The 15,190-nt window shown below is 35.3% G+C and overlaps 1 protein-coding gene across 3 annotated transcripts in view; it reads right to left on the reverse strand.

Moving 5' to 3' along the window:
- The window catches only part of POU2F1 (POU class 2 homeobox 1), a 262,495-nt gene that overhangs the window by 94,397 nt on the left and 152,908 nt on the right, over positions 1 to 15,190 (reverse strand). For all 3 annotated transcript variants that reach the window (XM_037825439.1, XM_037825437.1, XM_037825438.1), the window contains exons 3-4: positions 5,666 to 5,766; positions 1,382 to 1,435 (exon numbers count right to left, since the gene is read on the reverse strand). In XM_037825439.1, the coding sequence (XP_037681367.1) occupies positions 1,382 to 1,435; positions 5,666 to 5,766 (155 nt within the window). The remainder of the gene's footprint in view (positions 1 to 1,381; positions 1,436 to 5,665; positions 5,767 to 15,190) is intronic.

Below are 15,190 nucleotides of genomic sequence, written 5' to 3' on the forward strand. Positions count from 1 at the left end.
ACTTCTCCTCTAATATTTTAAAGAAATGGATATTTAGCATCTCCCTTCAAGTAAAACACAAACTTAGAGGGAAAATGCTGTAGACAAGAGGGAGAGAGAGCATACTCCTGAAAGGGGTACTGAGAGAAAATTTTACGTTAATTAAAACTGGTTATGCAGAGTATTAAAATTCTGCATAGATTTGCATATTTCCCACCACCTGTTTTGGGGACTACAGCAAGGCTAATTAACATAAAGGCTCTGATTAATTCTGCCAGTCACTGAATAATAATTACAGTGCAGGAGTATAAACATTCTGCACTGGAGATACAGCCTGTTTGCCAACATCTCTCTAAGGGATGACAGTTTACCATGGCAACCAAGGCAATTTTCCGCCTCTTCTCCCTCAAAAAGGAAGGTCACATTATCTCCTTTTCTTTTCTCTCCTTGTTTCCATGTGTTACTACGTCCATATTCCATTGGGTTTCATAGAATGCTCAATTCAAGGTCTTTAGTCATTAGCAACACTGAAATCAATCTTCCAGAATAATGTTTTCCCTCTTGACAATTAGTTACCCAAACACTATAATGAAAGGAAGCAACACGTTGATTGAAATGTTATGGAGTAATGCATAATATTCAAACTCTGCATGTTTTGTCATATGGTTTGAAGAAGCAAAGTAGCCAGACTTATGTTTTGCTTTCAAATTGTGACTCTATGAAGCCCCAAAACATCTATAAACATATTTAGTACAAGTCTTAGAATCTTAGCATGCTAGAGCAGAGAGGAACCCTGGTAATCTTCTAAATGTCCCCCCATATACAGATAAGAAAAACTGGCCCCAGTGACTTGCCAAAGGTCACAGAGCTAGTAAGTGGCAGAAAGAGAATTCCAATTTAAGACTTCGCTGTTTCTCAGTCCAGTGCTCTTTTCTCTGCACTGTAATGTTTTCCTAAGACATTAAAAATGATAAATAAAACTACCTCAAAAGACATTTGGAAACTAAAGACCATTTAAGAGATTATTCAGCTTTGTGTTTAGGTATGTGTTATAGTTGTATAACTTAGAAACATTTTTACTGAACTTACATATAAAATATAAGAACACTAAAAATAGTTGAAAATACAAAATATATTTTTAAATATATTTTTAAAATATAGAACTATAAAAATAGACTTTTCCTGCCCACCTTTACATCATTCACAGTAGCAGAATATAAAACTGACTTCCATCAACAGCAATGATTATCATTATTTAAATATTTATGAAACTCAGTTATAAAAAAAGGAATACTTATAAGTATTTACTATTGTAAAATTATTACATGCTCATTGGAGAAAATTAGAAAAATATAGAGAAAAAAATAGAAAAATTGACACACAATCCCTTATCCCAGTTTACCTGTACATTTAGAGATTGAGCAGCAGCCTGTAAACTTGTTCCAGCGAGCTGGACCTATAAATGAAGTAATGAGGGGAAGTTCAAGTCTCAATACTGTTGAAGTTGTCATCAACAAATTTCAAAAGCCACTACTAAGTATATATAAGCTAGAATTTGAGACTACAAAGAGGTTTATTTTCGTGGTGTTAAAATTTTATGGACAAGCTCACAGTCTATCACCCTCCACCAGAAATGTTTTAAACTTAATTATTTTCTGAAGATGTTTTCCCACACTAAATTAACATAATCAGGAATGCCACATTTGTATTGGCTATTTCTTACATAACATTCTATTTATAGTCCTACAACTCTTAGATTCTAAAACTTTAACTTCTCCTACTTCGTAGTTAAAGATCACAGAAGAACAAGCTACCTAAATACTTTATCTCTACCATTACAAATACCTAGAATTATCTTACCTTTATTTCAGAATTTCCATGTATACACCAGAGGAGAACTCTCATATTTACACACCTATACAGTCAAGCTCTTAAAATACTTAGTCATACCTCATAACCCCTGACTGAAATAAAGAATCTATCCTATAAGCTGCATATGAAAATCTGTCACAAAATTTAATACTCACATTTCATATATGTTCAGGCAGTATGGTTATATTAAAATAATGGTATATGGAATTAGAAATCACCATTTGGCAATAATGACAATATGATTCAGGCAAAAGTCAGCAATAGAGTGAGATTTGAGGAGTAAGAGGATATTTACATGTTCTCAACTCTCTCACCACAGTTACTTATTAATTACAAAGGGCAGACAAGTAATCACAGGATCAAACTAAATTTACCAGTAATGAGACGTATCTTCTGACATGTACAGAGAAGAATACAGCATTACTTATGTTGTATTCCTACCAAAAGTACATAACCTGAATCTAATCATGTTAAAAAGTCAAACTCAAATTGAGGAACACTGCACAAAATAACAGACTTGTACTCTTCAAAAATGTTAATGTCCTGAAAGCAAAGAAAGACTGAAAAAGAAAGTAGATAAATCAGCTAAGAGACAATACACTAAGCTAGAAAAAAATGGAGCCTAAACTAGAATAGTGGCGGTGGGAATAAAAGTATGGAACATGAAACACATGGCAAAATACTAAATAAAAATCTTGGCAACTGATTGGATACAGATGAAGAAAACATAGTCATGAATTACTCTAGGGTTCAAATCTGAGAGACCGGAAAATGGTAGTGCCATTAACAGGGACAGGGAAGATAATGACCTCCATTTTGGAAATACCACACAGCATCAAGATGTCCTGAGATAAAATGTAAGTGTCCATATGGATCTCAGTAGAGAGACTGGGGCCAAAATTAAGACTGCTATGTTCTTTATTTAAAACTTACAGTTGAAGCTATTAGTAGATAAGAACCCTCAAAAACACCAAAATCCAAACACACACACACAGATTTATAGACAACAAATTTTAGACATAATATAATCAGGGAGATCTATTTGAAGAGATGATATATTTAGCTAAGACTTAAAGGCTAAGGACAAGTCAGCCAAAGAGCCAGAGGAATAAGTTTCAGGTTGAATGATTTAAAGGAGATAAAGTTTCTATGTGATTTTACTTGGTAAAGTTTGTTGAGGAACAGGAATATTTATACAGCACTAAAGTATTTCCTTACAGACTATTTATTAATTACAAAGAGAGACAAAAGCTACCTTTACAGCGGACAAATCTGGTGAATAACACTTAATCAAATTATCAAACTTAACATCACAATAATGGGACAAGGTGATATTGTATGTCTTCTAATATGACGCACTGAGAGGTACTCAATATCATTTCTGCTGCATTCTTGTCAATAACTCGTAACTTGAACTCAATCATGAGGGAACAATTAAACCCAAACTGATGAGCATTCTATAAAAGGGCTGGCCTCTACTCCTTACAAGTGTTGGTATCATAAAAGGCAAAGATAAACGGAGGAACAGTCTGGATTAAGGAAGACTAAAGAGATATGATAATTAAACACAAGGTATGGATTGGATTGTGGATGAGAAAAAAATTAAATATAGACCATATACTGGATAATATTATTATCAAAAATAAATTTCTGAAATTGGTAACTGTATTGTAGTTTCAAAAAAGAATACTGTTTTTAGGAAATATATGCCAAAGTATTTAGAAGTAAAAGGTCATAATGTTTGCAATTTACTCTTAAATGATTTAGCAAAAAAATTAATATTTTGTATATGCATACACACACATGTACATATGGAGAGATGAAATAAATGTGGTAAAATAGTAGCAGCTGGTGATCCCAAGTGAAGGGCTTTCAGATAAACACTGTTCTGTTGCAACTTTTCAACAGATTTGCAAGTTTTCAAAATAAAGAGTTAATCATAAAGAAAAAAATGAGGTTCCCTCTAGAATATCCTTTTACTGCTTCATTGGGCTAGCTCCTGACATCCTTCAAGATTTTGTTCAAAAATCACCCCTCTAATAAATGTCTAGATCATACAAACTGAACTAATAATTTCTTCCGCTATACTCCCATATATTTTCCTATTCAGCCATTCATCCATTTATAATTATTGAGTACCTATTATAATCCAGGCCTTTTGGTAAATGCTGAGGGCACAGAGGTAAACAAGAAAAGGTTCCCATCTTCGTGGAATTTATTAGAATTTATGGGCAACAGACCTAAAACAAGTTATTTTGTGTATATGTGTGTGTAACAATCATTACGGTGAAAAAAAAAAAAAAAAAAAAAGGTTCATGGTGCTAACCCAGCCAATAAGGGGACTGGAAAGGTAAGTGTCACACTGTATGTTAATTATATGTCTAGTCAGATTTGAACAATTCTGCAGGGACTTGTGTCTTGATAGGGGACTTACTGGTGTCAAGGTTTCAAATTGAATTCTTTGGTTCATATTCTTTTGGCTTGGGTGTTATTGGAAGTTTTATGATGTTAGTATCAGTGGCTAGATCTGGAGACCATGGCACTAACGCAACACGAGTTGCATTCACCTTGGAATGTGGACACGATAGGGATGGGGAGAAAACTGCATATCATCTACGTACCTTCAGGGATTTAAAAAAAAAAATGTTTGGACTATCACAAATTTAAGCCAGTTAAGATGCTTACTATTTGCCACATAATTAACTATACTCCACCAAAAATATTATTTCTCTTAAGAAACCAGAAAACTAATTGGATGCTAGAGTGTTCTTAGAAGAAAATTAATGTGAAAACATTTTTTTCTAGAACATATTTAGATAATTGTTGCCTACTTAATTATTCATTCGAATTTGTGAACAAATAAACGGGCTTAAGAATAATCTATTAGAATTTCACCTCTTTCTAGCAGAGGAGTTTCTTTAATAGTCTATGTAGTCTAAAGACATATTCCGATGAAAAGACTATTATAGTATTACACATATTCGATTCAATTCAATTCAATTTCTAACACCACTACTGCCAACACTGCTGCTCAACGCATTTTGAGCATTAAATTAGTCCTAGGTTGAAAGGAGGACGGCACCATCAAGACATGAAAGTACTGCTCTAATATATAATAGTGAACATAAAATCAAGGTTGATAATCCATTTCCCAATTGTTTTCACTGTTTGCTTTCTGTTTTCAACCAGCTCCCATATCCCAAATCTCTTATGGAGCCAGTATTCGTTTCTGTATTCCCTTTCCTTATACATTGCAGTTAAAACACAGATGAATAGGATCCACAGCTTTTCTTCGACTCAGGAAAAATTCATGTGATTTACGTGTAATAAAGTTGAGGCAGATCTTTCTGACCCCAATCCTGGGATATCACAAACAAAAGGCTCTGAAGAGTTTAAGAAACTGCCCAAATAAAAATGGTTTTAAAGGAGGGGCATGAGGTTTTGAGCTCAGGGCCTTAAAAAAGCAAGGTCTCAGACAATGGTAGCTCAATCATTTTGGATGATTTTGATAATTTATCACCTTCAGTTAGCCACTGCAGACTCATACTCGTAAAAACAGTGATCAAGTTATTATAAACAATCCACTCATAACAAGGGATGCTTTTTTGCATGCAGTTGTGTGGTCAATGGCAATATAGTCAATTAAACCATAGGATTCTACACTAATTATTCAGAATGATACAATTAGATATAATTTGGCACCAGGCTTTCAAAAGCTTAAAAAGTGACACATTCTGATATGACTTCCCTAAGTCCAAGCATTTTATGCTTCAATTTTTTTAAGTCTCATTTACTGTTGAGCAGAACATATTACCTGATGGAGATGTCCAAGAAAAGCCTGGGCCTGGGCTGTTGAGATTGCTCCTCCGACAGGCACAGGCTGCTTCTGAAAATCCAGACCATTTGTCTGTGTGCCTAGAAAGCAAGCAAAATAATTATTGCTATTGAAATAAATTCAAATGAAATAAAGCATTAGACTTCAGCTACCAATACTCTTCAGGCACCTATTTTGTATAAGCATTATTCTAAGTATGTCCAGTGAGGAGAAGGGATTCAAAAGAGAGGAAACATAGTAAAATGATTTCTCTTCTAAAGGTAGGACAGTAGGACAAATATACAAAAACAGATAAAGCTTATGAAATAGACACAAAATATAGACATAATAAACTATAATCATAAGAATATCAAAAGATAAGAGCAACTAGGATCAGAACAGCACGAACCTTGAGACAGCTTTAAAGAACAGATCATTATCATGGTTATAACGAATGGTAGAAACAAAGGCCAGAGGAGGTACTGAGGCTCTGCCATACACCCTGGAGCATCTCTACATAGATCAGGTTCACTTACTAGACTTCTATATTAACATTTTTTGGGGGAGTGGAAAGAGAACCTCTGGTGCTTAAAAAAACAGCTATGATCTAACACAGCAACTTTATTTTATAGATGAGAAACCTGACCTGGAATGTTAAAACTCCTGACCCAAATGGTTATACATCTTGTCCACAGTGGTGGGCATTCTAGGAGAAGGTATCTGCTTATAAATATTTAAAGATGGCAGTATGCAAATTGGTTGTGCCAGTTTGGATGTGTTGTATCCCCCCAAACGCCACTGTGTTTTGATGTAATCTTGTGGGGGAAACCTATCAGTGTTAATTAGATTGTAATTCTTCAAGTGTTTCCATGGAGATGCACTCCACCCAACTGTGGGGGTGATGACTCTGACTGGATAATTTCCATGGAGGTATTGGCCCGCCCATTCAGGGTGGGTCTGAATTAAATTACTGGAGCACTATATGAGATCAGACAGAAGGAGCAAGCTTGCTACAGCCAAGAGGGATACTTTGAAGAATGCACAGGAGCTGCAGATCAGAGACATTTTGAAGACGGCCACTGGAAGCAGAAACTTGCTCCAGAGAAGCTAAGAGAGGACAAATACCCCAAGTGCAACTAAGAGTGGCATTTTTGAGGAACTGCAGCCTAGAGAGGAACATCCTGGGAGAAAGCCATTTTGAAACCAGAACTTTGGAGCTGACGCCAGCCACGTGCCTTCCCAGCTAACAGGTTTTCTGGACACCATTGGCCATCCTCCAGTGAAGGTACCCGATTCCTGTGTTACCTTGAACAGTTTATGGCCTTAAGACTGTAACTGTGTAACCTAATAAATCTCCTTTTATAAAAGCCAATCCATCTCAGTTGTTTTGCATTCTGGCAACATTAGCAAACTGGAACGGTGGTGAGTAGGTATTTGTAAAGAAGTGAGTTTTGCTGCTGCAAAGATTATGAGTTGGAAGGTATCATGCTAAAAGAGTAAAGGTAAGGTTCCTGAATGCTCTTAAAGTTAGTGGTAATGGAACTTGAAGTTTTATATAAAAGACAATTGGGAATAATAATTGGACAAAATAGGAAATAAAGCCATTAAAAACACATTTGGGAATACTGGCTGATTCAGAAAGTAGCTTTCAGAAAAGCTGAGTAAGAATGGAAGAACCTGTAGAATCTGAAGATATATTCATAAGAAGATTTGAAGATGATTTTAAGATTCTTAGGTCAAAGATGAGAACCTAGAAGGCTATGGGCACAGTCCGAAGAAATGAGGTTAAGCATTTCAGGTATTGCATATAGGAGGACACCAGAAAACAAAACTTCTTGGGTAGAAGAAAAAAGAGAAGCCAACAAAAACAAAAAAAAATAAAAGATAGGAAAAGAACCAGTTACAAAGATAAAACGAGAGCCAGGAGACCACGATGCTTAATGAAGAAGAGATATTCAAAAGCATAAAAAACAATAAAAAATGCCTCTTCTATTCTCATCCTTCTGGATGTTTGGCTTGGATAGAAGAAATTCACTGGTGAATATGCCAGAGCAAGAAGAATTTACTATTAACATAAACATTTTAATGAATGGCAAAAGCAACCCCTTACATAATAAGCATGAAGAAACAAAACAGTTTTACTAATTTCGTAAATGCTGAAGTGTAGACTGCTGCATATATCTCATTAGCAAGGGCTCTGCTAGAATTATACTTTTCTAATCCAGCTATTATTTGAAAATAACCAAAATACTTTTTACCGAACAGAATGTAACAAAACTACAGAACAGGAACCTGCAAGAATCATTAAGATATACCATACCTCCACTTCCTACCACTCAAATACCCCATCTTCTCGTCCTCATCCCTGTGCATGTGCACACAGAGAAGATCAGTTAGGAGACTACAAGTTAGAACTTAAATGCAGTATTTCCAGAAGGGTGCTAACTTTTCCGTTACATATCCCAACTAATCTCAAGCAAATGCATCAATTAAATAAGATAAATCAGATATATCTTATGACCCAAAAGAGCTACTTAAGGTTTCCTTGAGATAATTATAAAGGAAGTGTGTGTGTGTGTGTGTATTCCACCTCAATCAAAACTCACAGTGATTGTTTTTCTTTTTTCCCAAAATTTCTCACAAATAGGAAATTATGACTACCTAGACATATACTGTTAATGAAATAAAAAGATCAGTTGCTTTTCTCAAGTCATTAAAAACTAGTATGAAATAAACTTAAAGTAATTAGGGTCACTACCATAAGTCACACATAGAAGTCTCACTATTTTAAACTAGTATGAAATAAACTTAAAGTAATTAGGGTCACTACCATAAGTCACACATAGAAGTCTCACTATTTTAAAGTCGCACATTCTGTCAGTAGCTCCTGTCTTTTATCTCTATTCAAGAAATCATTTCTTATACTAGGATTTTAAGATTGTGCACCATCTCTAGATATACTCAAGATAATGCTATATAAATTGAAGATGCTGAAAGAAGATGAGCTTTGGAAAAGCAGATGAGCACTTAGAGATTAAGATACCATCAATAGGAAGAGTTCCAGAAACAAATATTTCACTCTCCTGGGTCCATGAAAATTCTACATGCTGGTTCTACATCCAAGTTCCAATAAAAATGATAACAAGTCCCTTGTAAATCAAAAAGCACTATATAATGCAAGATTGATTGTTTGACTGATTTCTGTTATTCCTGGTGCAGAACCTACTAGAATGGTCTATAGATAATACTATTTAAGTGCCCTGGCTCCCCCTCTTTTGATTGAGGGGTAGGGTAGCATGAAGGTATGGTATTCAAAATTAGTAAGGTAAAAAGAACACTTCTGGACAGCAACTCATAGATAAATACAGAGATTTAAGATACAAAAGTGAGTAAACTTTTAAAATAAGTATGAAAAAGAAAAAAAAGAGGCCAGTTTCATTCATAAACATATACTGAAAAATCCTGAATAGTAATAGTAAATCTAATCTAGTAAGATAAAATATTATGGCTAAGGTGGATTTATTCCAGGAATGCCAGGTTGGTTTAGGATTTAAAAAAACCCAGTAATGTGATTCATTAGCTGCATTAAAGGGGAAAAATCACCCAAGCAACTCAAAAGATGTAGAAAACCCCTTAGATAAAATCTAACATTCATTAATGATTAAAAAAAAAAAAAAAAAAAAAGTGGCCATAGGAAAACACTTCCTTTAACTTAAGAAAGAGTAAATATTTTTAAAAATATAATAAACACCATATTTATCAGTGGAATATTAAAAACACTCCCTTTATGATTAAGATAAGGTACCAGCTACCACTACTTGTATTCATATTATATTGGAAAGCCTAGCCAGTGAAACAAGGCAAGAAATTAAACACATGAAAAAAAAAAACAAAACTATCATTATTCTCTGATCATTTGATTAGCTATGCAGAAAACCCTAAAGAATCTAAAGATCTGTTATTAGAACTAATAAGCGGGTTTAATTAGGTTGCAGCATACAAATACGTATTTAAAAACTGCTTTTATATATACAGAAATAAAAAATTCTTAAAAAGATTTTATTTATAGCATTTCAAAAATATAAAGTTCTGGGAACAAATCTACAAAAATATGGCAAGTCCTGTAGGCAGAAAATTATAACACTTTATTAAAAAACAGCAAGGAAGACATAGTGTTCAATTTATTGGAAGACAACATTGTAAAGATGTCAGTTCTCCCCAAATGATCCATGGATTCAAAGCAATTTCATATCAAAATCTCAACATGTTTTCTTTCTCTATCTTCTTTGAAGGGGATTACTTGATAAGCTGAGTCTAAAATTTAAATAAAAATATAAAGGGTGAAGAAGCTCTTTAAAAAGAACAAAGGGGAGAGTTTGCAACATTAAGATATCAAGACTTATCATACTAAAATAATAATTATGGTAGTATGGTATTAGTGCAGGGATAAACAAATAGACCAAAGCAGAGTCCAGAAACAGAGTCAGAGATATGTATCGACACTTGAAACATGACATAGTGGTACTGCATATCAGTGAAGAAAGGATGGGGATTTCAATAAATGACCATACAGTAACTGGGTATCTATTTCAGAAAACACTGAAATTAGACCTTTTCACAACATCCAAAGGCAAAACTATAGTATTTTTAGAAGACAAAATAAGAGAATATAATTATAATCTTGGGACAGGGAAGGATAACTTCTTTCAGAGTCCAGTTCAAATGCCCCTTTTCTAAAGCACAGGCAAAAATCTCTACTTCCCATATACCTCCATAACACATCTGGTACTTCTACAACATTTTCTGGGAGGCAGGAGGAGAAATAAAACCGAGATTATAATATATAGGACATGGATGAATCTCAAACACATTATGCTAAGTAAAAGAAGCCAGATTTAAAAGGCTTCATTCTGTATAATTCCATTTATATCACATTTTGGAAAAGGCAAAACGTACAAAAAGAAAACAGTTCAGTGGTTGCCAGAGGGTAGAGGGATGACTACAAAAGAGCACAAGGGAACTTTTTAGGTTATATGTTTGTCACTAAAGTGGGTGTTCCGTACCGCATGTAAGTTAACACCTCAAAAAAATGTAAGCACATAATATTCCAGGCTTTACACATAAGTTCTCACGTAAGTTTTCCTTTAAAAAGAACCGATAATCTCTCCAAAGGCTATTTGCCTATTACATCTAGTGTAGACTTTATCTATAATATCTCCACACAATGTTTAAAAAGTAATATTCTCCTACAGGACTCTTTTTACTTGAGTCCCACTAAGCATTCTAAAATAGTTAAAATGCCTCAACGACCATTTAACTTTTTCAAGAGGAAGCAAAGTGAGTACTTGGACACTAAGCTGGTACAGTTCTGTTACAAAACTTCAACATGTAGGGAGAGCTATATTATAAAACATTAAATAACAGATGAATGTGAACATGCCTGTAAACTAAGGTAATATAAATTGCCCTATTAACAATGCTAGAATTAATCAAGGTATGAAAATTTCATAGTTTCTAAAATAAGATAAAGAGACACAAAATATCTATAAATACTTGACTAAAATAAGTTACACTTGTGGAAAACTCTAACAGTTCTCATAGTATATGATGTGAACTGAAACATCAGTGATTACAAAGTTTCTATTTGGAACAATGGAAAATTTTTGGAAAGGGATGGTGATGATGGTGGCACAACAATGTAACTGTAATTAACAGCACTGAATTCCATATTTGAGTGTGGTTAAAAGAGAAAACGTCAGATTTTATATATAGTACTAGGAAAAAAAAAAAAAAATCCAGGGAATTATACATACAAACAGTGAACTCTAAGTTAAGCCATGGACTAAGATTAATAGTGCAGTTACAAAAATGTGCTTTCATCAACTGTAACAAATGTACCACACCAATGCTAGATGTTAATAATAAGGTGGTATATGGGAATCCTGTATTTTATGTTTGACTTTTACGAAAATCCACAACTCTTTTAAGAAAAAAAAGAAAGAAAGCTATTTGACATGGTAATTTATATCCCCTGTAATAATACCTGTACTATTAATAAAGTTAAGTAAAAAAATTAAAGAAAATAATAACACCACAAATAAAAACAAAAAAACAAACAGACTAACAGCTGAAATGGACCATAAAAAAGAACTAACCAACCTCCTTATTTTACAAATGAGAAAAACAAAAACCATTCAAAAATACTGCCACTGAAGTAACCCAGCTGGGTAGTAACAGAGCAAAGATTGAAATTCAGACTGCACTACAACCACCACCTTTCTCCTGATTGTTCTTTATACTTTATTTCCCTATGACTGAGGAGCCCAATTCAATGCTTATATGCATAAGGAGACAGCAGATGATGAGATATTATAAGTCTGGGCTTTGGTTTCCACCTCTTGCTTGTTACCCCAGTTATACCTCTGTGACAATAAATAAAATTTAAAAAAAATAAATTTTATAGCTCGTGGGAAACATTACCACTTTGGACAACTTTGGCAAAAACTGTGTGCAGACAGAAAATACATCAAAACGTTAATAATGGGCACATTAATTCTGTGCATCTCAAATTTTCTACCATGAGTATTACCACTGATGATAACAAATTTAAATTTCTGTTCAGTTTCATTTTTCCTATAATGGGCTTCCTTTCAATTAATCTTTTAATTTCCTCTCCAAAATCATCAGTCTTCAAAGTGCCTTTCTCTTGAAGTAGACTTTTTGCTGTTTAAATTCTGCAAAAATAACAGTGTATCTATTATTTTGTGGAGGAAGGAGAGTCCCATCCATTCATAGTATTCCTGCTATCATTTTTCCATAAATGAGAATGGAAATGTATATTCTATGAACACTAACTCTATTTTTTTCATTAGAATATATAGCGAGATTCAGCAAATAAAAGGACAAATGCCACTTGTTTAGAACTATGGAGGACAGTAGAGATTGGAGAAAGAACTGAAAAGTATAAGGAAAACTGGGTACTGAGTAAGGGAGAGAATGTAAACAATTCATAGGAGTTGGGGAGAAAATTCTGCACAAAATGAAAACAGATCAAGATTCCCAGAAAAGGAACAGAGGAAAGGATGCTTTCTCCAGGAGGGGAAACAATTACACAAAAAGCACAATCTCAAAAATTGTACACATACTCAGAGCAAGAACCAGAGGAAGAGGAGGTGAGAAAGTCTGATCAGTTAAACTCAGGCTATTCTAAAGGTCCAGAATAAGAAGGACCAAGCATCAAAGAAGAGCCTTAACACAAAGCCATTCAACAATAAAACCCTAAACAAGAGGAAGAAACTGACCTTCAGAGTTAATTCATCAAGATAATCAGATGCCAAGACATCAGCAAAACATTACAAGCCATACTAAGAAACAGGAAGATATGGCTCAGTCAAGGAAGAAATTAAAACTTAAGAGGAGACAAAGCAACTATTAAAAGAAGTTCAAAGAAATCTCCTGAATCAATTCAAGGAGATGAAGGAAAATATGCAAAAAGAGGTAAAGGATATTGAGAATACAATATGCAAGCATAAAGAGGAATGTAAAAGTATAAAAAGAAACATAACAAATTATTGGAATGAAAGGCACAATAGTAGAGATTAAAAATACACTAGAAGCAAGGGGCAAGATGGTGGCGTAGGAAGTGTGGGATTTAGTTCATCCTCTAGGGTAGCTAGGGAATAGCCAAGAAGTGTCTGGAACAACTGTTGGGGGACTTCAGAGACCAGACACACACTGTACACCAGCTAGGAAGGGACAAGACTGATATATGCAGCATAAAACTGTAAGTGCATTCTTCCATGCGGTGGAGCCTGATGCCCATTCCCCGCTCGCATGACAGGCTGATTTGGAGCCCCCTCCCTGGTGGGAAACAGAAGCCCTTTCTACTAGGAGAAAGGGAAGAGGAGCTTAACCATGCTCCAATTGTGGATTTGATTAACAAATTCGGACTGCTCAATACCAGCTCCAAGCACAGATAAATCTGCAATGAAAACAAGAAACAAACTGGGAGTTCTGGGGGCTGGAAACCCACTCTGAGAAAGATTTTTTTTATAAGCAGCCCATTAAAAACAGCAGCAGGCATTCTTTGTTTTCAACCCTGCCACATGCAATGGTGAGAAAAGAGTGGACTGACAGACAAAGTAACTAATCAGGTGGAGGAGATAGTTCCCTAAAGGGCTTATCTAACCCCAAAAAGGGGTAGGACAGGACTCAGGACAAGGAACAACTCTCATTAAGAGAATTTAGACCCTAGGAACAGGGATATCAGCCACAGTTTCAACCTACAGAAACCGGACACAGACTGTACCAAACACACAACAGTTTCAACCCACAAAAAGCAGAGCACAGCCTGCTTCAAACACACCCAAAAGGGGTGAAGGGGAGGCTGCTTGAAAGTCTGGTAATTTTCCCAAACTACAGGTGACAAGGGGCTGAAGAACTGCTCCTCCCCCCAACTCACCCCGCCCCCTGCAAAAAGAGAAGGGGAAGGCCCAGCACAGTGGGTGACAGTTATTTAGAAAGTCCAGACCCCAGGAGCTGGAAAACAGAAACATTTTAAGCCCACCTTCAGCCTCAGCCTCTGCCTCAACCATGCCCCTGGCAGGAACAGAGGACTGCTGAGAATTAAAGGCACAGTACCACTTCAGGCCCATGGGGAACAACAGGATGACAAGAGCCATCTGCTGGGCAGGACAAGAAAAGCACAGAACTAAGAAGCTTCACAGGAAAGACTGGCACCCTGCTGGGTCTCATCCCAAGGGAACTTTGATATGGATTATACCCCGCTTGTGAGTCCTGGGACTGTCCTATATGGGAAAACCTGACTAGGGTCGATCCTATCTGGGGAAACCTCCTCCTGGAGTCAGCCCTCCAGGTAAAAGTTGCTAGAGATAACAAAAGGAGTGTGAAAAAGATACAGACGAAAAAATCAAACCAAACAAACAGCAGATAAACATTCCCTGGAAAGGAAGAGGGAAAAGAAAGCCTTTTCCTGGGGGTGAAACAACTGCACAAAAAAGTTCAACTCAAAAAACTTCCATATAGGCAGGGTAAGAATCAGAAAAAAAAGAGCTGAAATTTTGTGATCAGTTAAACAGAAGCCATGCTAGAGGTCTAGAATAAGTGGAACCAATGTCAAAGAAGACTTAGAGAAAAAAGCCAACCAATAGACATACCTAGGGAAAAGAGGGAAAACTACCTCCAGAATAAACTAATCAAGAAACTCAGATGCCTAGACACCAGCAAAAAAATCACAAGTCATACCCGGAGGCATGAAGAGATAGCCCAGTCAAAGGAACAAACTAAAACTTCAGATGAGATACAGGGTTGAAACAATTAATTAAAGATGTTCAAACAAATCATCTAAATTTGTTGAAAAAAAAAGTGAATTGAAAGAAAAGTGGAAAAAGAGAAGAAAAATACAAAGAAGGCACTAGGTGGCCATCAAGAAGAACACAGAAAATTGAAAGAAAAAAAAAAAAGATAGAACTTTTGGGAATGAAAAGCACAATAGAAGAGATGAAA

The sequence above is a fragment of the Choloepus didactylus genome, chromosome 2 (genome assembly GCF_015220235.1).
Source record: "Choloepus didactylus isolate mChoDid1 chromosome 2, mChoDid1.pri, whole genome shotgun sequence".
Taxonomy (NCBI): Eukaryota; Metazoa; Chordata; class Mammalia; order Pilosa; family Megalonychidae; genus Choloepus; species Choloepus didactylus.